The 19377-nt window shown below is 38.0% G+C and overlaps 1 protein-coding gene across 1 annotated transcript; it reads left to right on the top strand.

Moving 5' to 3' along the window:
• Positions 1-9031: 9031 nt before the first annotated feature.
• Positions 9032-16865, top strand: OOSP2 (oocyte secreted protein 2). Its single transcript, XM_007997042.3, has 4 exons — positions 9032-9208; positions 12188-12366; positions 13375-13478; positions 15769-16865. The coding sequence occupies exons 1-4, from the start codon at positions 9061-9063 to the stop codon at positions 15977-15979; spliced, it is 642 nt and encodes a 213-aa protein (XP_007995233.2). The 5' UTR covers positions 9032-9060; the 3' UTR covers positions 15980-16865.
• The last annotated feature ends 2512 nt before the right edge of the window (positions 16866-19377 follow it).

Below are 19377 nucleotides of genomic sequence, written 5' to 3'. Positions count from 1 at the left end.
ATGTCGAGCAGGGAGATCCAGCTACGAATCCCAAGTAAGAATTCCCATTGCATGGAGGGTGGCAAAGATAACAGTGCCAACCACCAGGAGTGGGAGCTCACATAACTAGGCCCACTGAATCTTGGAGTTGCCAAGGAAGACTCAGCACACACAAGGCACTGGTTGGAACCAGTGTCTTTTTTTTTGTGTTGGGAAAGAAGGAAAGGTGCAGCAAGGAGAAAAGATGAAGCAAAATCAGCATTTGTTGTGTGTACTAGTCTCCCATGTAGGTCCCTCCTGATAGCCAATGCAAAGTGGGGGATCATGCACCCCTCTGGAGCTGTAGGCAAAGACCCTCTTACCTTACCATAGGGGGTAGGTATACCTCTACCTATACCAGCCAAGTGCCATATGACACCCACACCTTAAGCAATACAGGGAATGTGCCTTGTGTGCCCAGAACAGGGAAATGATTTCTTCTAATAACTTGGAACCAAGTGACAACTTGGCTCCCAGTTTCCATACAGCACAGTGTCCCAGGCCTAGCGAAATCCCTCAGAGGGACGGCAGGTTCCACAATATCTGCTTTTCCCAACACAAAAGTGCTCACAACTCAGATTATGCTGATCACAGTTTGGATCCCAGGTGGAAAGATGTCTAATTTAAATTGCCTAGTATATCTCTGGAAGTGAACTCTTGTGCCTTTGGGTAGTATACTGTGCAAGAGTAGAGGTGCCAGACTCATTCCAGGGAGCCTGAACCAGAAAGTACCACCTACATGAGCAGGGATGCATGCACACAAATGATCTTTACTCAAAGCAAGGTCAGTCTTCTTCCATAGGGAAAACGGGTAGTCGGGGCGGAACATGCTTATGGCTAGATTTCTTGCTCCTGGGAGGGAGGAAAACTCATGGACACAAGAAAATGTGAAAAAGGTCTCTCTCCACCTCTTGAGATAAAATTTATTTTTGCTAGATCTGAAAGTACCTCTCTTTCCCCTCTAGAAATGGGGATTTTTGTTCCAAGAGAATACAAAGACATCTAAATTTGAGTCGTCTAGAACTGCTGAATAACTTAGCTGAGCTGCTGGGCTTGGTTGACTAACAGGTACCTAACTATGTCAATTTCCTGACCTTCAATCCTTCCCAAGACAGCTGCAGCCGGAAAAGAGCCAGGATCTGTTGAAGGGACTGAATTCTTTTGTTTTTGAAATGAAAATGACAGTACAATTTTGTCATCTTGAATATATGTGATTCTTTTACTATTTTTATTACTTTCCACCTTGAGTAAAATTAAAGATGTAGCATGACTTGGCCTGACCTTTCTCTTTTGTTTTTGAGATGGAGTCTCGCTCTGTCACCCAGGCTGGGATTCAACGGGCACAATCTTGGTTCGCTGTAACCTCCACCTCCTGGGTTCAAATGATTCTCCCACTTCAGCCTCCTGAGTAGCTGGGATTACAGGCACCCACCATCATGCCCGGCTAATTTTTGTATTTTTGTAGAGATGGGGTTTCACCGTGTTGGCCAGGCTGGTCTTGAACTCCTGACCTCAGGTGATCCACCTGCCTCGGCCTCCCAAAGTACTGGGATTACAGGAGCGAGCCAGCATGTCTGACCACTTGGCCTAATCTTTCATTTCAATAAACCCTAGTAGATTTTTGACTACTCCTGGAAATATAAATCCTAGTTAAAAGGTATTTTTGGGCTCTTATAAAAAAGTTAAAAAAATTCTGATGCTTGCCAGGTTGCAGAGAAAAGGGAACAATTACACACTGCTGGTGGGAATGTAAATTCGCTCAGCCATTGTGGAAAGCAGGGTGGCAATTCCTCCAAGAACTTAGAGCTGCCATTCAACCCAGAAATCCCGTTATTGGTTATATACCCAAAGGAATATAAATCATTCTACCATAAAGACACGTGTTTGTCCCAGCACTATTCACAATAGTAAAGCCATGGAATCAACCTAAATACCCATCAATGGTAGACTGGGCACAGAATATGGTACATAGACACCATGGAATTCTATATAGCCACAGAAAAGAATGAGACATGTCCTTTGCAACAACATGGATGGAGCTGGAGGCCATAATCTTATGTGAAGTAATGCAAGAACAAAAAACCTAATACCGCATATTCTCACCTATAAGTAGGAGCCAAACCTTGAGTACACGTGGACACAAATAAGGGAACAACAGACACCAGGGCCTACTTGAAGGATGGGGGGTGGGAGGAGGGAGAGGGTAGAAAACCACCCATCAGTTACTCTGCTAATTACCTGGGTGACTAATCTGTACACCAAGCCCCGTGACACGCAGTTTACCTATATAACCTGTCCAAGTACCCTTGAACCTAAGATTTAACAATAGCCATCTGCTGTCCTCACTGCAATAGGATCCATGCATTTATTTAACAATCACTACAGTAATGAGGCAGGTAACTCATTAACTCAACCTGAAAAGTCTCAGTGGTGAATTCAATTGACCAAAATCTCTACATGTTAGAATGAGGTTTTGATCCAGATGCTTTTGGTTTTAGACCTTAATTTTTGACATTTAATGTCTGATACTTAGAAAAAATCTTAAGTTTTTAAAATTAACTTTTAATGTAAGTATTCACTAATTCTAATCATAATGATTTCAGGAATATACAGTGTATCAAAGGGAGATACGATGGATAATTCTTATTTTTGATAAGGATTTGTACAGCTGTGAAGCTGAAGAAACAATGTCTCTGGGTTAAAGAATCTTATTAATTTCCTGGAGGCATGGCAGTAAGAGGCTGGCCAGTCAGAAAGTTGGTGAAAATTGTTTTTGATTTGAAAGGTTAGAGTCAAGGGTCAAGAGAAGCGGTATAATTGACGATATATTTTGCAGGATATTAAAACATACAAATGGTTTGGACATAGAGTGTGAGAAACACACTGGAATCAAGCATTTCTCCTGTGATTGGGGGCTATAAGTGGGTGACTTGTGGTGCTACTTAGATGGGAAAGATTTCTTTGGGTGTCAACACTTAATGTTTGTACAGGCTTAAAAATTGAGCATCTGTCAAGCTTAGCAGTTTTGCTGGTTTTCTCTCTTTCTACCTTGCAGTCTTCATCAGTATTCAGATGGGATTTTTGCTAATCACTCCAAAAAAGGTTGGGCTCAACCTTAATGTGATTAGGGGAGTTAGCAGGTTTTGTCCTCCTTAGTAGTTGTGACAAAATGTAGAATCGAGGCAAAGTGAAAGTCAGCACCCTGGTCAGAGAATGGGACAAAGTGGGGCACAGGTAGGTGTCAGATGGGTGTGATCAGAGATGGCCTCTACAACTGCTGGCACCCGAATAATCCTAACAAAGGCATTTAAGTAATACAGTCCTCCCATTCCTTTGCTTCTAGCATATATAGTGTAACCCAGATAGCTACAGAGAAAACTGCTGTCATATGTATTGTTTAATTTGGATAAAGCTAATCAATTATTTCCACATATGAGTTCATTATGCTAAGATATACTTTGGGTAATACAAATAATTACACATGTGGTCTCTGCCAAGAATACTTTGAACAAAGTACATAACAACTTTAAAATTTCCGTATGCACTTGCTTTATTCTGCATGTGTGTTATAGAAAGGTTATTTTATATTGGGATAAGGTCACAATGGTGGTATAGTTTGAGTTGCCCCAAATCTCACACAAACAGACAGTGCAACTAATATATTGAAAGAAAGCGCACAGACTGTTATCTTTAGAACTTAGTGATCACGTATCCCTAAAAATTGTAGAACACAATGAATGGAGCCAACCAACTGCCAATATGAGGCCCTCTACAAAGTTTCATGCAAGCTCAGGAATAATTGCTAATGGGATTCTTTTATTCTTATTTTTTTGAATTGGATCAATGAATCCAAATTAGCACATATAACTGCTTTAAGTTTTTTTTTTAGTAGTAATATCTATCATGCTTGTTGAATTTTTAAACAGTTTAATAATTTGTTAGTTGATTTTTTTTTTTAAAGTTGATTATATCAGCTGAAACTAATATTGATATTAACATTTCAGGCCAGGCACAGTGGCTCACACCTGTAATTCTAGCACTTTGGGAGGCCAAGGCAGGTGGATTGCTTGAATCCAGGAGTTTGAGACCAGCCTGGGTAACATGGCAAAACCCCGTGTCTACAAAAATTAGCCAGGCATGGTGGTAGGTGCCTGTAGTCCCAGCTACTCAGGAGGCTGCGGTAGGAGGATCATCTGAGCCCAGGAGGTCGAGACTGCAGTGAGCCATGATCGTGCTACCGCACTCCAACCTGGGTGACAGAGTGAGATCCTGTCACAAACAAACAAAAAGTATTTCAAATATATAAACTTTTTGTCTCTTGTTGGAATGCAATAAATTTTTTTTTCTGCGATAGCAAAGTTATAGGCCTTGTTTTGTGCCTAGTTTTAATTGAAATAATTATTCTCAGTATGATGTATCTCTGGGTATATTCTTGATATACTAATTCTTCTGGCCAAATTTTTAAAAATCTTGCTTCTGCAATAGCATCCTTTCTCAGTGATCACTGTTTGTCTTTAGGAGATCCTCCCTGGTTGAAATTTCTCTTTTCCAATTTATTGGGGTTTCTAGGGATTGAACATTGAACTGTTCACCCCATCTATACATATCACTCCCTTGGAGAGTTTATTCAATCTCATTGTTTTAATTGTATGCTGATGGCTTCAAGTTATATCTCTATCCTGGACTTTACCCCTGAAAGGTAGACTCAGTTATTCATTTTCCTCTACAACATATTAACGTGGCTGTTCAAAACAGTGTTTAACCAAAGTATGTATAACATGGACACTCCTATATTCCTTTCCCACTCCAAACCTCCACCTTTAGCCTTCCCTGTGGGAATGTCACAAAGATATTCTGTCCTTCCCTGTGGGAATGTCACAAAGATATTCTGTCCTACGTATTTCTCTTAAAAAGTTACAGTCTTGCCTTTTACATATCTAAATAATATCTATGTAACATAATAATAGATCTACGTAACATAAAAGTTACCATCTTAACCATTTTAAGTGTACAATTCAGTAGTGTTTAGTACATTACATTGGCGTGTAACAGAACTCTTCATCTGTACATTGTGAACAGAACTCTTCATTTACAACTCTTTACAGTTGTAAAACTGTAACTCTATAGCCAGTAAACAACTTTGCAGCCACAATGTGATAATGCTGGCTGCTCAGACTTTTAATTTTTTTAAATTTTCGTGAGTACATAGTAGGTGTATATATTTATGGGGTCCCTGAGATATTTTGATACAGGCATGCAGTGCATAATAGTCGCACCATGGAGAATGGGATATCCATCTCCTCAAGCATGTATCCTTTGCAGTATGAAGAATCTGATTATACTCTTCATTATTTTAAAATGTACAATTAAGTTATTACTGACTATAGACACCCTGTTGTGCTATTAAATAGTAAGTCTTATTCATTCTATTTTTTTTGTACCTGATAACCATCCCCATCGCCCCCCTACTACCTTTCCCAGCTTCTGGTAACCATCCTTCTACTTTCTATGTCCATGAGTTCAATTGTTTTGATTTTTAGATCCCACAAATAAGTGAGACCATGTGATGTTTGTCTTTCTATGCATTGTTTATTTCACTTCGCATAATGGCCTCTAGCTCCATCCTCGTTGCTGCAAATGACAGGATCTCATTACTTTTTATGGCTGAATAGTACTCCGTGCGTATAAGTACCACATTTTCTTTATCCATTTATCTGATGATGGGCACTTAGGTTGCTTCCAAATCTTAACTATTGTTAACAGTTCTAAACAAACATGGCAGTGTAGATATCTCTTCAATATACTGATTTCCTTTCTTTTGGGTATATATGCTGCTCAGAATTTTTGATGTCAGGACTTCCTTTAGACTATTAAAAATATTGAATTACGAAGAGCTTTTATTTATATGGTTTTTATCCTTCCTAATAACCACATTAGAAATTAAAAGTGAGATGAGATCACTTGGACACAGGAAGGGGAACATCACACACTGGGTCCTATTGTGGGGAGGGGGGAGGGGGGAGGGATAGCATTAGGAGATATACCTAATGTAAATGACGAGTTAATGGATGCAGCACACCAACATGGCTCATATATACATATGTAACAAACCTGCACCTTGTGCACATGTACCCTAGAACCTAAAGTATAAAAAAAAAATTAAAAGTGAGTTAAAAATATTTATTAAGTAATTAAAAATAACTAATAAACCCAACAGGTGTTAACATAAAACAGTGAACATTTAGTGAAAAATTGCTGTTTTCCAAAAAAAGAGTGACATTGTTTTATATTCGCATTTTTGCAAGTCTCTTGTCTGGCTAACTAGAAGACAATTGAATTATCATATCTGCTTCTGCATTCAATCTTTGTAATATGTCACTTTGGTTAATGTACATAAAGAAAACCCTGCCTCACACAGATACATGGTTGGAAGAAAGAAGAGTATTTTAAAAGCCTTTTCAGATAATTGTGGCTATTTTTTTTTATTTTTGATACTGCACCAAAACTTGCCAAGGGGCAGTATCTTCGAGGTTTGTTGCAACATGGGATCTGAAAATATATCAATAAACCCTTCATACTTATTCCCATTAAAATCCACTGGTCCCTGTTGTGCTTTACCCTGAATGTTTCTGTAACATCATGTGCAGATAATTTGGAAAGTTTTAGTTCAGAGTTATGCAGATGTTTTAAATGATGACATTTTATTATGCAATACAAGAAATCATAGTTAAGATATCACCACTGAGCTTCCAAGCTCATAGTAGAGAATACAACTTTTCCAAAATTCAAATTTTTCCTTTAAGCTTGAATTTTATCACTGGGTGTAATTGTTGTTAGTTGTTTTCTTTGAAGTGACAAGCTTACATCATTCCATTTCAAAAAATGTCAAATACCCATGGGCAAATAATCATTGTTTGATAGTCAGTTTTTAAGTAAAGATGGTGTTCTGGGTTATAAGTGGCTAGTTCAGCTCACAGCTCCAATAACTGCACAGATTTTCCTTGAGACACTCTTCATACTTTGATATGCAGCAGAAGTGTATTATGCATACTTTCTATTTTATCACTCTGAATACTAAAAAGGTATGCATTCAAGGGTTGGTGTTTAATGAAACAAATACTTTTTACTGCTTCAAGACTTAAGTGAAACTGGCTGTTCCCCTTTACTGTGAGTGTGTGAAGACTACAATGATGACTAACAAACTAACACATTGTACCACTACCTTGATTGCTGCTCAAGAGGCAGCAGTGTTTCCCACCACTTTTTTTTGCACACCTGTGCGAATGTCAACATTGTGAAAAAGAAAATGTGTTATTGTTATTGTGAAAATAGATTTGACCCCATGGACCCCTCCATCATCTCAGGTCCAATTATTGAGAACCACTGGTAGTAGAAGAATGTCCTTATTTATTGGATATATACTTCAAAATATTTAGGGTCAAGGGAACATCTTATCAGTAATCTACTCTCAAAACGTTCAGGAAAAATAAAGTTTTTTGTACTATAGTTGCAACATTTCCCTAAGTTATAAATTGTTTTAAAATATTTGTTTTATCTCTGCTTTATCTCCATCTATTTTACATTAAAGTTATATTTAAACTCCATTACTCTTTCACGGTAAAATTCTGTATTAAAATTGGAATTTTTGGAAAATGAACTTTGTTCATTCTGCGGCTTTGAGTAATCCTTGAAACATTGCATAAAATCCTGTTACTAACTGTGCTTCAAGATAGAGGAAATAGCCATATATTAGATATTTTTTGTACACTATTAACTTGAGTAAGACTGTTTACATTTGCTATGTCTTATTCACAATAAATTTAGAGAGAATATATCTCCTTTTTACAGAGTATGAATAGGAGCCTTAACTTGTTGAACTAACTTTCTCAAATACAAGAAACTGGCCAATGATTCCTTTTGAAACAATATTAGGTGCTTTACATAGGCAAGATTTAAAAGCTGCATATGAAGTTAATAAATTTTAGACCCTGAAAATGTTCACATCAGAAAAATGTTTAAAAAAACTAAAGATGAAAAAATAATATATAGACTTACCCTTCTCTTTCTCTAATACTCTTTCCCCATTGGTGGTTGGCGACTGGGTACTCCAGGCTTTCCTGATACAGAGCACTGTGTGGGTCACAGCTGTGGGGATCTCACTGTCCACAAGAGAATGTAATATCAGAAATGGAAATCCTTCTTAAATACATAGGGAAGCTCTGTGTATGTAGTAATTTGACAGCAGATTGTAACATTGAAAATATAATTCAGAGGTGACTAAAAACAATAACAGGCATTTAATTCAGCCTCTTTGAATTTTATTTACTGTTAGCCTTTGATTTTCAAGTATCCTTAAAACCACACAGTCACATTCAGGCCATGACTAACATTTTTAAAAAATACAATAAAAATCTATGGCTGGAACTTTTATTCTCCTTGAGTATTGAAATGAATTATACATATAAACTTCTTATACCGATAAAGTTATGTAGGTATATCTATGCATATAAAATATTCTCTTGTCTCAGGTTTTAAATGACTAAAGTTACTAACACATTAATTTAGAAAGAACACAGATGGATTTGTCAACTTTCCTAACACCAATAGACCTGGCTTTCCTTTGGGTGCCTGTCTCTTCCTAGGGATTTATGTTCCTGGTCAAGTCACTTTCTCATTTCTGCTTTGCTTCTTCCAGTCAAACCCATAGAAATGAAGAAAATAGTCTTTTGATTTCAAGTATGAAAGATCTAGGCTGTTCTCATATTAGATGGAAACTTACAACACCTGAACGTTAGCTAGTAAGAACAGTTTCCTGTAATTTAGTAGTTACTGGAACCATTGTGTGCCATGCCATCCTCCTGATGTTCGTAACAGGCCTTGTACAGACTGTTATCAAATAACACTTTTTTCTCGATATATCTCTTTGAGCTTCAGTGTTTGGATAATCAAGAGAGTCTCAGCCTTTAGGTAGTTGACCCCGTGATAAGTGCATCCTGTGAACTACCCAAATAAGGAGGAAAACGAAGGCAGCTGAGCCATGGGATGCCATATAAAAATCACTTAAACCAGTCGCCACTTCTTGTTTCCGGAGTCGTCCTGTGCTGGAGGTCTGCCCAGATGGTCTCCATGGCTTTAGAAGTCTTGATGCTCCTTGCTCTCTTGATCTGGACTGGTGCTGAGAACCTCCATGGTAAATAACAAGTTTTAGAGAATGCTTCCTTGAAGGAGTTAATCATAATGATCGCTTTCCATGCAGGCGTTTTACTCCCTGAAGAAATCCGATCTTATTCTAACTGGCTAGAAGAAGAAATGCTTTCAGGCCAGGTAGACTTGTGTCAATATACGGAGGATACATTTTCTCTTTCTGCCTAAATGTCCCAGTTCTCAGACTTTTATTTGTCTCTCTCTGTTTTGGTCTTCTATCTTGAGACTCATTTGCAGAGGTTCTTCAGGAATAGTCCTTGGCTCTCTTTCAGTCTAACGTTTCAAACCCACTGCGAATTACTGGTGCTTGATTGTATCATATTGTAAGGTACTCAGTTGCATCTTAGCTGATCTTTCTGCTTCCAGACTCATGTTTTTGCTTGATGCTGATATTATTGCTGTTTTGTTCCCTTAAAAAGACTGCTCTGAACTTCACTCATGTTAAACTCATCAACCTTCTGCAAAGTTAATAGAAGAAAGCTAAGTCAGCGAGTTGCTGCCTACAAGTTGATTCCAATGTATCTTTTCTGTTTTGCTTGGAATCCAAATGCTTGCCAGCTCCAAGGCCTGACTAAATGTAATCTGTAAAGTAGCATTTCAATATTACTTTTTATGTTCTTTACTGTTTCTTTTTGCAGACATCTCTTTTTTTTTGTTAAATTTGAAATGGAGTTTTTCTTTGAAACTGATATGTCAATTTCTTACCCATTTGGCCTGTAACACCTTTGGAAGCAAAGACCACATATAGCTTCTGATGTTTTTCCATTTTACCTAAGATGAATTTTAAGAATGCCTAGATCAGTGCAGCTCACCACGTAACAGTTAATTATTGAAATGAACAGCACATGGAGAGAAAGAGCGACCATGAATTCTGGCTATCTAGGGTGGGTAGGGTGTTTAGTCCTTGTCTTTCATGAAGCCTGAGCAAAGGAAGATTCTCCTGCAGTGAAAGTATCTATGTGTGTTTCTTGGGCTTTTCTCAGCTATTTGAGAGAATGTCAAACTAAAACTCGAGTTTCTGGCCAGGCACGGTGGCTCACACCTGTAATCCTAGCACTTTGGGAAGCCCGGACGGGTGCATCACCAGAAGTCAGGAGTTAGAGACCAGCCTGGCCAACATAGTGAAACCCCGTCTCTACTAAAAATACAAAAAGTAGCCTGGTGTGGTGGTGGGCATCTGTAATCCCAGCTACTCGGGAGGCTCAGGCAGGAGAATCACTTGAACCCAGGAGGCAGAGCTTGCAGTGAGCCGAGATCACACCGCTGCACTCCAGCCTGGGTGACAGAGTGAGACTCCATCTCAAAAAAAAAAAAAAAAAAAAGCAAAACTCCGTCTCAAAAACAAACAGGCCAGGCACCGTAGCTCACGCCTGTAATCCCAGCACTTTGGGAGGCCCAGGTGGGTGGATCACAAGGTCAGGAGATTGAGACCATCCTGGCTAACACAGTGAAACCCCGTCTCTACTAAAAATACAAACAAAAACAAAAACAAAAACTGGCTTGGCGGCAGGAGTCCCAGCTACTCGGAGGCTGAGGCAGGAGACGGCGTGAACCTAGGAGGCGGAGCTTGCAGTGAGCGGAGATTACACCACTGCACTCCAGCCTGGGCGACAGAGTGAGACTCTGTCTAAAAAAAATAAAAAATAAAAAAATAACAACCCTCAAAACTCGACTTTATAAGGTTAGTGTGAAAAAAATGCAGTGAAATCATAAGTATGGGCTTTCTGTGTGTCCATGTCCACTTATCCTTTCCATCCATCTTTAATCTTAGCTGCTGGAATTTATTTTCCTTTAGGAAGGACCTTCCTGACCATCTTTCCTAGGTGATGTGAGAACAGTATTTCAAACACATAGAGAATCGTGATTTAAAGGTTATGAGGCAAGAACACTTGCCTCCTCTACTCCTTTTCTGAAATGTGCATTGTCTTACCTTGTTGATATCTCTCTCAAGGCGGGACTTCCAAGCTCCAGTGGTGGTGGAGTCCTCTGTGGCCACTTGCTCGTTAATAATATAAATATGTACTTCTTAATGCTGAAAAGACTCAGTTCCTCCAAATGAATCTATTGCAAATAATGATTATTATTGACTTACGATTTAAATAAAGAGGATAAAGATGGCTTTTACAACAAAACTTGCATGGAGCTAACATCCCAGATAAAGGGCTTTCCCTCTCTTTTTCCTTTTATGGCTGAGATTGTTTCTGGTACTGGCTGCTCTAGACATGAATTCTACTGTTCTAGAACCACCCTTTCTCCTCTTTCTCTTTCCAAAAAGTATACCGGGATGATATCGCTTTTATTCTAATACACTGCAATTCACTTCTGCCCCTTATGTTTTGTCCTAAATAGATCACCCTCCATGGAATATAACTTATTTAGGAGAAATTAAGGGGCTATACAGTTATGCTTTTTTTTTTTTTTTTTTTTTTTTTTCTCCTTTGGAGTCTCGCTCTGCCACCCAGGCCTGGAGTGCAATGGCGAGATCTCAGCTCACTGCAAGCTCCGCCTCCTGGGTTCACGCCATTCTCCTGCTTCAGCCTCCCGAGTAGCTGGGACTACAGGTGCCGCCATCACACCCGACTAATTTTTTTGTATTTTTAGTAGAGACGGGGTTTTACCGTGTTAGCCAGAATGGATCTCGTGATCCGCCCACCTCTGCCTCCCAAAGTGCTGGGATTACAGGCATGAGCCACTGTGCCCGGCCCAGTTATGCTTTTTCTTACTCTTGCATGTTGATCTTCCCACCTCCCCCATGAAATTACTGAAATCTAGTTACTTGGGGACATAATTAGATATTTTGGAAAATAATCTTAATAATGTTTATAAGAAAACCTTTAAGCCATGGTTACCCTTGCCAGAGAAATAAATGCCTTTTGTTTATCGCCAAGGGCAGAATTGACTATTCTTTGAACACTTTCTTAAGATAGACGTACTTCTGATGCTTTTCATATGGTTCTTTCCACAGTGAAAATAAATTGCTCTCTGGACTGGTTGATGGTGTCAGTTATCCCACTTGCAGAAAGCAGAAATCTGTATATATTTGCGGATGAATTACATCTGGGAATGGGCTGCCCTGCAAATTGGATACATACATATGTATATGAGTTTATATATCTTGTTCATGATTGTGGCATCAGGACAAGGGTGAGAAGAGTGATTGTTTGTGAAAATACTAAATGTTTTGTCAGACTTTCATGCCTAATATTAAAATTGTCTTTTAAAAATCTAATCCTTGCTTCTCGTTGTAGTAATTTATGGGCAGATGACCACGGAATTTCTCATTTTTTCTCACTGAATATTGGGTCATTCTGTGTGCACAGGACCTTAGATCACAGATTTACAGACTGGCTAGTGAACTGATTCTAAGTTGCCTTTAGGCTACTACTATATTTTACTAAATATTAGCAGACTGCTTTGAATTTTATTTAATTCTTCTAATGTGGGGGGTCACCAATCTTGGGAAGCTCTATCATGTTCAATGTTAGGTAATTTGAAATCTCTCCATGTTCCATGAGGATTTGTGTCAACATATGTGGATTTTCATTGAAATGAAATCTCTTGTTTGTTCTTCAGCTAGGCACAAATCCTAAACTGCGTTGTTATCCTGGGATATTATCTTCTTACAGATTCCCAAATTTAAACAATTTATATTCACACTACACAAATATTTTGGGCCAGTGACCAATGATAATGATCATTTTTGAATAAGGTATTTTATTTTAGAAATTAGGAACTCAGAGCTTCAGAAGGTGCTTTACCAAGTTTTCCTTGTTGGTGGTAGTTTAGATGCCAAACCAGGATGAATACTCTCCAAAGCTTGTGCTTTAAACCACTCTGTTATTTGACTTACAAATCACCTTTCTCAGAAGAACTGTTGGAAACCTTTTCATTAATGAATCATAAAGATGGCTGTAAGTGGCAGTTTAAATTTGCTGCAATGAATTAAGACTGTTTTGTTCCCAGGCATTTTAAATTCACTCTTCGGGATAACGGGTCCTCTTCTGTCCCAGTGAGTTGTCAGATCTTCATTTATATCTAAGAATGACACTAGCCATTTTTGAGATTGTGAATGTTTTTTACATCCTGTTCATGTGTGTGTATTTCCCCTCTGTTACTCCAAATATCTTCCACTGAAACTTTGTGCTCTCCTAGGTCATTTCTGAGGAAACTCTCCTTTTTCAAACCGAGCTATACTTTACCCCAAGGAATATAGATCACAACCCCGAGGAAATCCATTTGGAGTGTTCTGCCTCTAGGTAAGTCCAGCAGATCTGATTCCTTTGGAATGTTTTAGCTTTACCTTTGCTTATGAGAAGCTTCTGCAGAAGCATAGATTTTAGAGAATATAACATAATTCACCCATAATTGTAAACAAAGCCCAAATTAGTGTTTACACAAATATTTTAATGAATACTTTAAAATGTTTTCACATTTTAAATGCAATGTTTATTTTAGAATAAAAACATAGAGATTTATAATGGTCCTAACAGACAATCTAGTGTAACTAGGTCATTTTATAATAACTACAAAGCAGAGTCATTAAATACTCAGTCACCTTTAGTAAGTGATACAATTAAGCATTGATACTATCTTTCTTTTTTTTTTTTTTTTTTTTTTTTTTTGAGACGGAGTCTCGCTCTGTCGCCCAGGCTGGAGTGCAGTGGCCGGATCTCAGCTCACTGCAAGCTCCGCCTCCCGGGTTTACGCCATTCTCCTGCCTCAGCCTCCCGAGTAGCTGGGACTACAGGCACCCGCCACCTCGCCCGGCTAGTTTTTTGTACTTTTTAGTAGAGACGGGGTTTCACTGTGTTAGCCAGGATGGTCTCGATCTCCTGACCTCGTGATCCACCCGTCTCGGCCTCCCAAAGTGCTGGGATTACAGGCTTGAGCCACCGCGCCCGGCGATACTATCTTTCAATGTTTTGTCCTTTATAATATTTTTTCTGATATATTTTATTGCTCAATTTCATCTTGTAAGAGTAAGTGGCTAAAAACGTAAGAAAACCAATCCTTCATTTGATGCTAACTCACGGAGAATTCATGAAGGACGGGCTTATCAGCCTAATCATTAAATGTACTTTGCTTGCAATTTTGTGGAACTGAGATACTGAATCCCAAGAGCTTTGTGTGAACTTTGAGACTAAGTAGAAAGGTATCCTGATATACTTTTGTTTTTTAACCATGCCATTGAAATATTTATGTTTTATAAATCTGAGTGATGAATCTTGGAAACTATCTCAAACCACAGGACAAATTTTATCCTTGCTTAATATATGGAAATAGTTGACATCACAGTAAGAATTTAGAGCTTAGCCAATGTGCAATGTCTTTTAATGTGATTATAGTACTTTTTTTCAGGGGGAGGCAGAATTTTTTTTAAAAGTTTGGTAAAACATACATAATATAAAATACCATTTTAAGTGTACAGTTCAGTCCTATTCAGTTCAGAAGATATTTGGAGTAACAGGGGAAGAATACATACACGTGAATAGGATGTAAATGGCATTAAGTCCATTCACATTGTTAATACTTTTACTCGTCCCTTTAACTTATTTTCATAAAGGCTGAGGGGTTTAGTGATATTCTAGAAAGTAGTTGAACTCTAAATAGAAACCACCCCTTGATTCTCTGTCTCTGTCTCTCTGTCCCTGTCCGTCTCTGTCTCTGTCTCTCTAGTCTTTCTCTCTGTCTCTCGCTCTGCCTCTCTCTCTCTCTTGCTCTGCCTCTCTCTATCGCTCTGCCTCTGTCTCTCTCTCTCTTGCTCTGCCTCTGTCTCTCGCTCGCTCTGCCTCTGTCTGTCTCTCTGCTTGTCTCTGTCTCTGTCTGTCTCTCTCCCTGCTCTCTCCGTCTCCATCTCTTTGTCTCTGTCTATCTTTCACACACATACATATGTTTTCAATTCTATAACTACCCAATGCTTGGAGCAACACAGAGTTCTGATCTAATGTTCCAGAACTACTGCCTCTGTAGGCTACCAGAGTAATAATGATAAATAGATATTCCTATTTTGATAGTAAAATACTATGTTGCTTGCAATCTACTTTCCTTAAAAAAATGACGACTTGGCCCACAAAGTTGTCTGTTTAGGTTTTGGGTGCGTGAATTTTGATGTTGTAGTCTCTCTCTCTCTCATATTCACTTACTCACTTTGACATATAGAACTTTGCCACCACCACAGTGGGTCAGATTAAGCCTTTGGTGGCTTTTACTTACTGTTCTTAGGATCCATTTGGCTGAGTCTGTTTTGCTGGGTACATTAGTACTCTTCTAATGCAAGCATCACAAGTTATCTAAGACGATTCATCTTTCCACTCCATGTTTGATGCAGAAATCATGGGGAGACTATCTGGAATTAGCTCTTTTATAAGCCTATCTGCTCAAATCCTATACCAAGAGTTCACGAGGATCTAGAAGGCGTAGTATGCTGGCTCTATGCCACACTCCTGAATGACTATTCTGAAAATGATTATGATATTAAACAGTGGTAAAACTGACTTGATCCCAAGTGTGCCAACACTATCTGCTTTCTGTTTCCCTTTTCTTTAGGAAATCAGTGTGGCTTACACCAGTTTCTACTGAGAATGAAATAAAATTGGATCCTAGTCCTTTTATTGCTGACTTTCAGACAACAGCAGAAGAGTTAGGATTATTATCTTCTAGTCAAACTTGCTCTGAGCTAAACGAGAAATGGAAACTTGAAGCTGGTATTATGTATTTTGCAGGAAAACAGTTTTGCTTTTTCATAGCAAAAATATAGTTGGTGTATATCTCTCCTTAAGTCTCTGGTTTCTAAAAACCCTACTTCAGTAAAGGTCCTGATTAGTTTATTAGTGAATGTGTATTTCTAAATATTTGTATTCAGTAGCGGTATGGCTTATTAATTTAACATTAACTATTAGGTAATTCATATTATACATTTAAGATTTTTTCTGTTCTGTGTAGAAGATTCAGAAATATGTCTTCAATGACAATGACTTGATCTAATTGATATGAACCTCCAGTAAATATGTTCTAATATTTTTCAGGAAGAATAAAGAACAGAGAGAGACATATAAATGTGCAGGAGGCAAAACTTTGAGCATAGTGTAAAATTTAACATATTAACTCTCATGAAAGGCAAAACTCTTTTATGTGCAGATATTTTAATTCATGTAGACTTTCCTATTAATCAGTAAAGTTGAATCCTAACAATAATGCAATGTGACTACCTATTTAGATTATTCCAGAAGTAAATTCAATTTATTTTCTAGAGCTCAAATAACCACTCCCTTAACTGAAATTTGATGTTAGGTTTTCCTTTTTCCTCAGAATGTTTCTTCCACACTCAAAATGATTGATTGAGTTGGTTAAGCAAAGAGTTACCCTGCCACCTAAAAGCATTCATTAAATGATTATTTATTAACACTTACTTTATACAGCTTCCTTTCTTTAAACAGGGAGTCTATATGTGTAATATATCCAAAAATACTTCTAATTTTGGTAGATTTCTTATATCAAGGGTGAAAACTGAACTGTGCCGTTGGCTATTCAATAGTTTGTTGAATGTATGTTTTGGATGCTACATCCTCCTGGGAGCAAATTTTACCAAGATATTGGTTATTATTATTTTTAGTTAAAGTGATACTATTCCATTTTCAATAAAATGCCGCCTATAGCTGTTTACTTGTCAAATAAAGAATTTGAACCTGTCATAGTGAACATCTGTCTTTGGCAGTTAATATGCAGCTGAGAGGTAATACTTCTATGGGACTTCCTAAGTGTCAGAATATGGTACAAGTACATTACAATAAATTATTTAATCTTAAAGAGAGAAATATATCACTATTACCCCAGTTTTACAAATAAGCAAACAAACAGAGGTTAAATCATTTGCCTGAGTCATACAACTTATTGGTGTTGGTTCAAGATTTAAAATTGGGCAATCTGCCTCTAGATCTGTCTCTATACTCACTCTCTTTGTACATTAGCCACTATACTCTACTGCTTGGAATCTTCTTAAGTTGCTGAACTTTAGTTCTCTAGGAAACAATTGCTATTCAAGTAGTTACACAACTCTCAATAAAACTTAAAATTGAGCAATAGTGTTTCTCTTGAACATGGATGTAAAATTATTTTATATAAACCAATTTGAGAGAATATTGGGCAGGTGAATGTTTGCTAAAAACAAAGTAAATTATTGAGTGTGAGATAATACATATGTACAAGATAAAGAGTGATGATGTGGCTGGATTTTAGAAAGGTGACTCTAAAACCTCTTCTCTTCATTTTCTTCTTCTTCTTTTTTTTTTTTTAACAAATTATGATTTACACATACTTGTATCTATCAGCTATAATGCGATGTTTCAATATATGTATAAATCACGTAATGAGTACTTAGCATACCTGTCACCTTAAACATTATTTCCTTTAGTGAGAACATTCAAAAACCTCTCTTCTAGCCATTTTGAAATATATAATACAATTATTTTTAATTTTCATCATCCTACTATGCAATAAAACACCAGAACTTATTCCTCCTAACTCTAGCTTTGTTGACCCATCCCTCAGCATCCCTCAGCATCCCTCAGCATCCCTCAGCATCCCTCCTCCTCCCCTCCCCTCCCCGCCCCTCCTCATCTTCTGGTAACCACTATTCTACTTATTTCCACCTATGAGTGAGATCATGTGGTACTTCACTCTAGTCAGAATGGCTACTATCAAAAAATCAAAAGATAAGTGTTGGCAAGGATGTAGAAAAAAAGGAATCCTTACATACTGCTGGTGGGAATGTAAGTTAGTACAACTGTTATGGAAAACTTCATGGAGGTTTCTCAAATTAAAAATAGAACTACAGTATGCTCCAGCAATCCCATTACTGGGTATATATCTAAAGGAAATGAAATCAGTATGTCAAAGAACTATCCGTACTCCCATGTCCGCTGCAGCACTCTTCACAATGGCCAAGATATGGAGTCAGCCCAAGCATCCATCAACAAACAAAATGTGGTGTACATACACAAGGAATACTATTCAGCCTTTAAAAAGGATAAAATCCTGCCATTTCATTTTGTAGGCAATGCTCAGAAAGAGGAAGTAATTTGTCTTAAATTCACATAAACATTTAAGAATTAAGCCAGGCCGGGCACAGTGGCTCATGCCTGTAATCCCAGCACTTTGGGAGGCCGAGGCAGGCGGATCATGAGGTCAGGAGATCAAGACCATCCTGGCCAACCTGGTGAAACCCCATCTCTACTGAAAACACAAAAATTAGCCAGGCGTTGTGGTGTGCGCCGGTAGTCCCAGCTACTTGGGAGGCTGAGGCAGGAGAATTGCTTGAACCCAGTGGTGGAGGTTGCAGTGAGCTGAAATTGTGCTACTGCGCTCCAGCCTGGTGACAGAGTGAGACTCTGTCTCAAAAAATAATAATAAAAATAAAAAATAAAAATAGTTTTTATATATTTATTTTACTTTTTTCCCTCGTCCACTTTAATGAGGTACAATCAGATAAATACATTCTGGGGATCTTTTTGTGTACTTGAAGTTTGTTAGGAGATCTTAAATGTTCTCTCCACTACCAAAGGAAAAAAAAAAGATGATTATGTGATCTGATGGGTAGATTAATTATCTGCTTTGTGGTAATGACTTCACAGATACACAAATGTCAAAACATCATGTTGCCCATGATAAGTATATTAAATTTTTATTTGTGACTCTTCCTTTGAAAGTGGTTTCTCAACAATCATCCTCTCTCTAAGGAATTGAAGAAAGACCCCAATCATTTTTATTACTTATTTTGAACTCATGTGAAGATCTTAGTTACTAAGTCCTTTACAAGGATTCTGTCATTTGAACTTTCTACCCCAAAGTGGAAACTATGGTCTTCAATTTACAAATGGGAGAACTGCAGTCTTAGAGTTTAAGTGACTTCCTTTCATGGCTTTTTCTACAGCTCTAAATTCAAAACGAGTATGTTGAAAGCATCCACTCTTTCCTTTCACTTCTTCAGATTTCTTTCTCTTCTTCACTGAAGGCATTTTCTTGTTATCTCTTTCTTCTTCAGTATTCCATTTGCAACGGTTCTGGCTAAAACGGGGAGGGAAGGATCTTATTTTTACCACCTTCCTTTTGGCTATTTCCTTCTGACTTCTGCCTCCGTCTTCTCTTTCCTCAGTCACT

Source organism: Chlorocebus sabaeus, chromosome 1 (assembly GCF_047675955.1).
Source record: "Chlorocebus sabaeus isolate Y175 chromosome 1, mChlSab1.0.hap1, whole genome shotgun sequence".
In the NCBI taxonomy this organism is placed as follows: Eukaryota; Metazoa; Chordata; class Mammalia; order Primates; family Cercopithecidae; genus Chlorocebus; species Chlorocebus sabaeus.
Note: the sequence above shows the minus strand (reverse complement) of the source record. Positions and strands in the feature narration are given on the sequence as shown.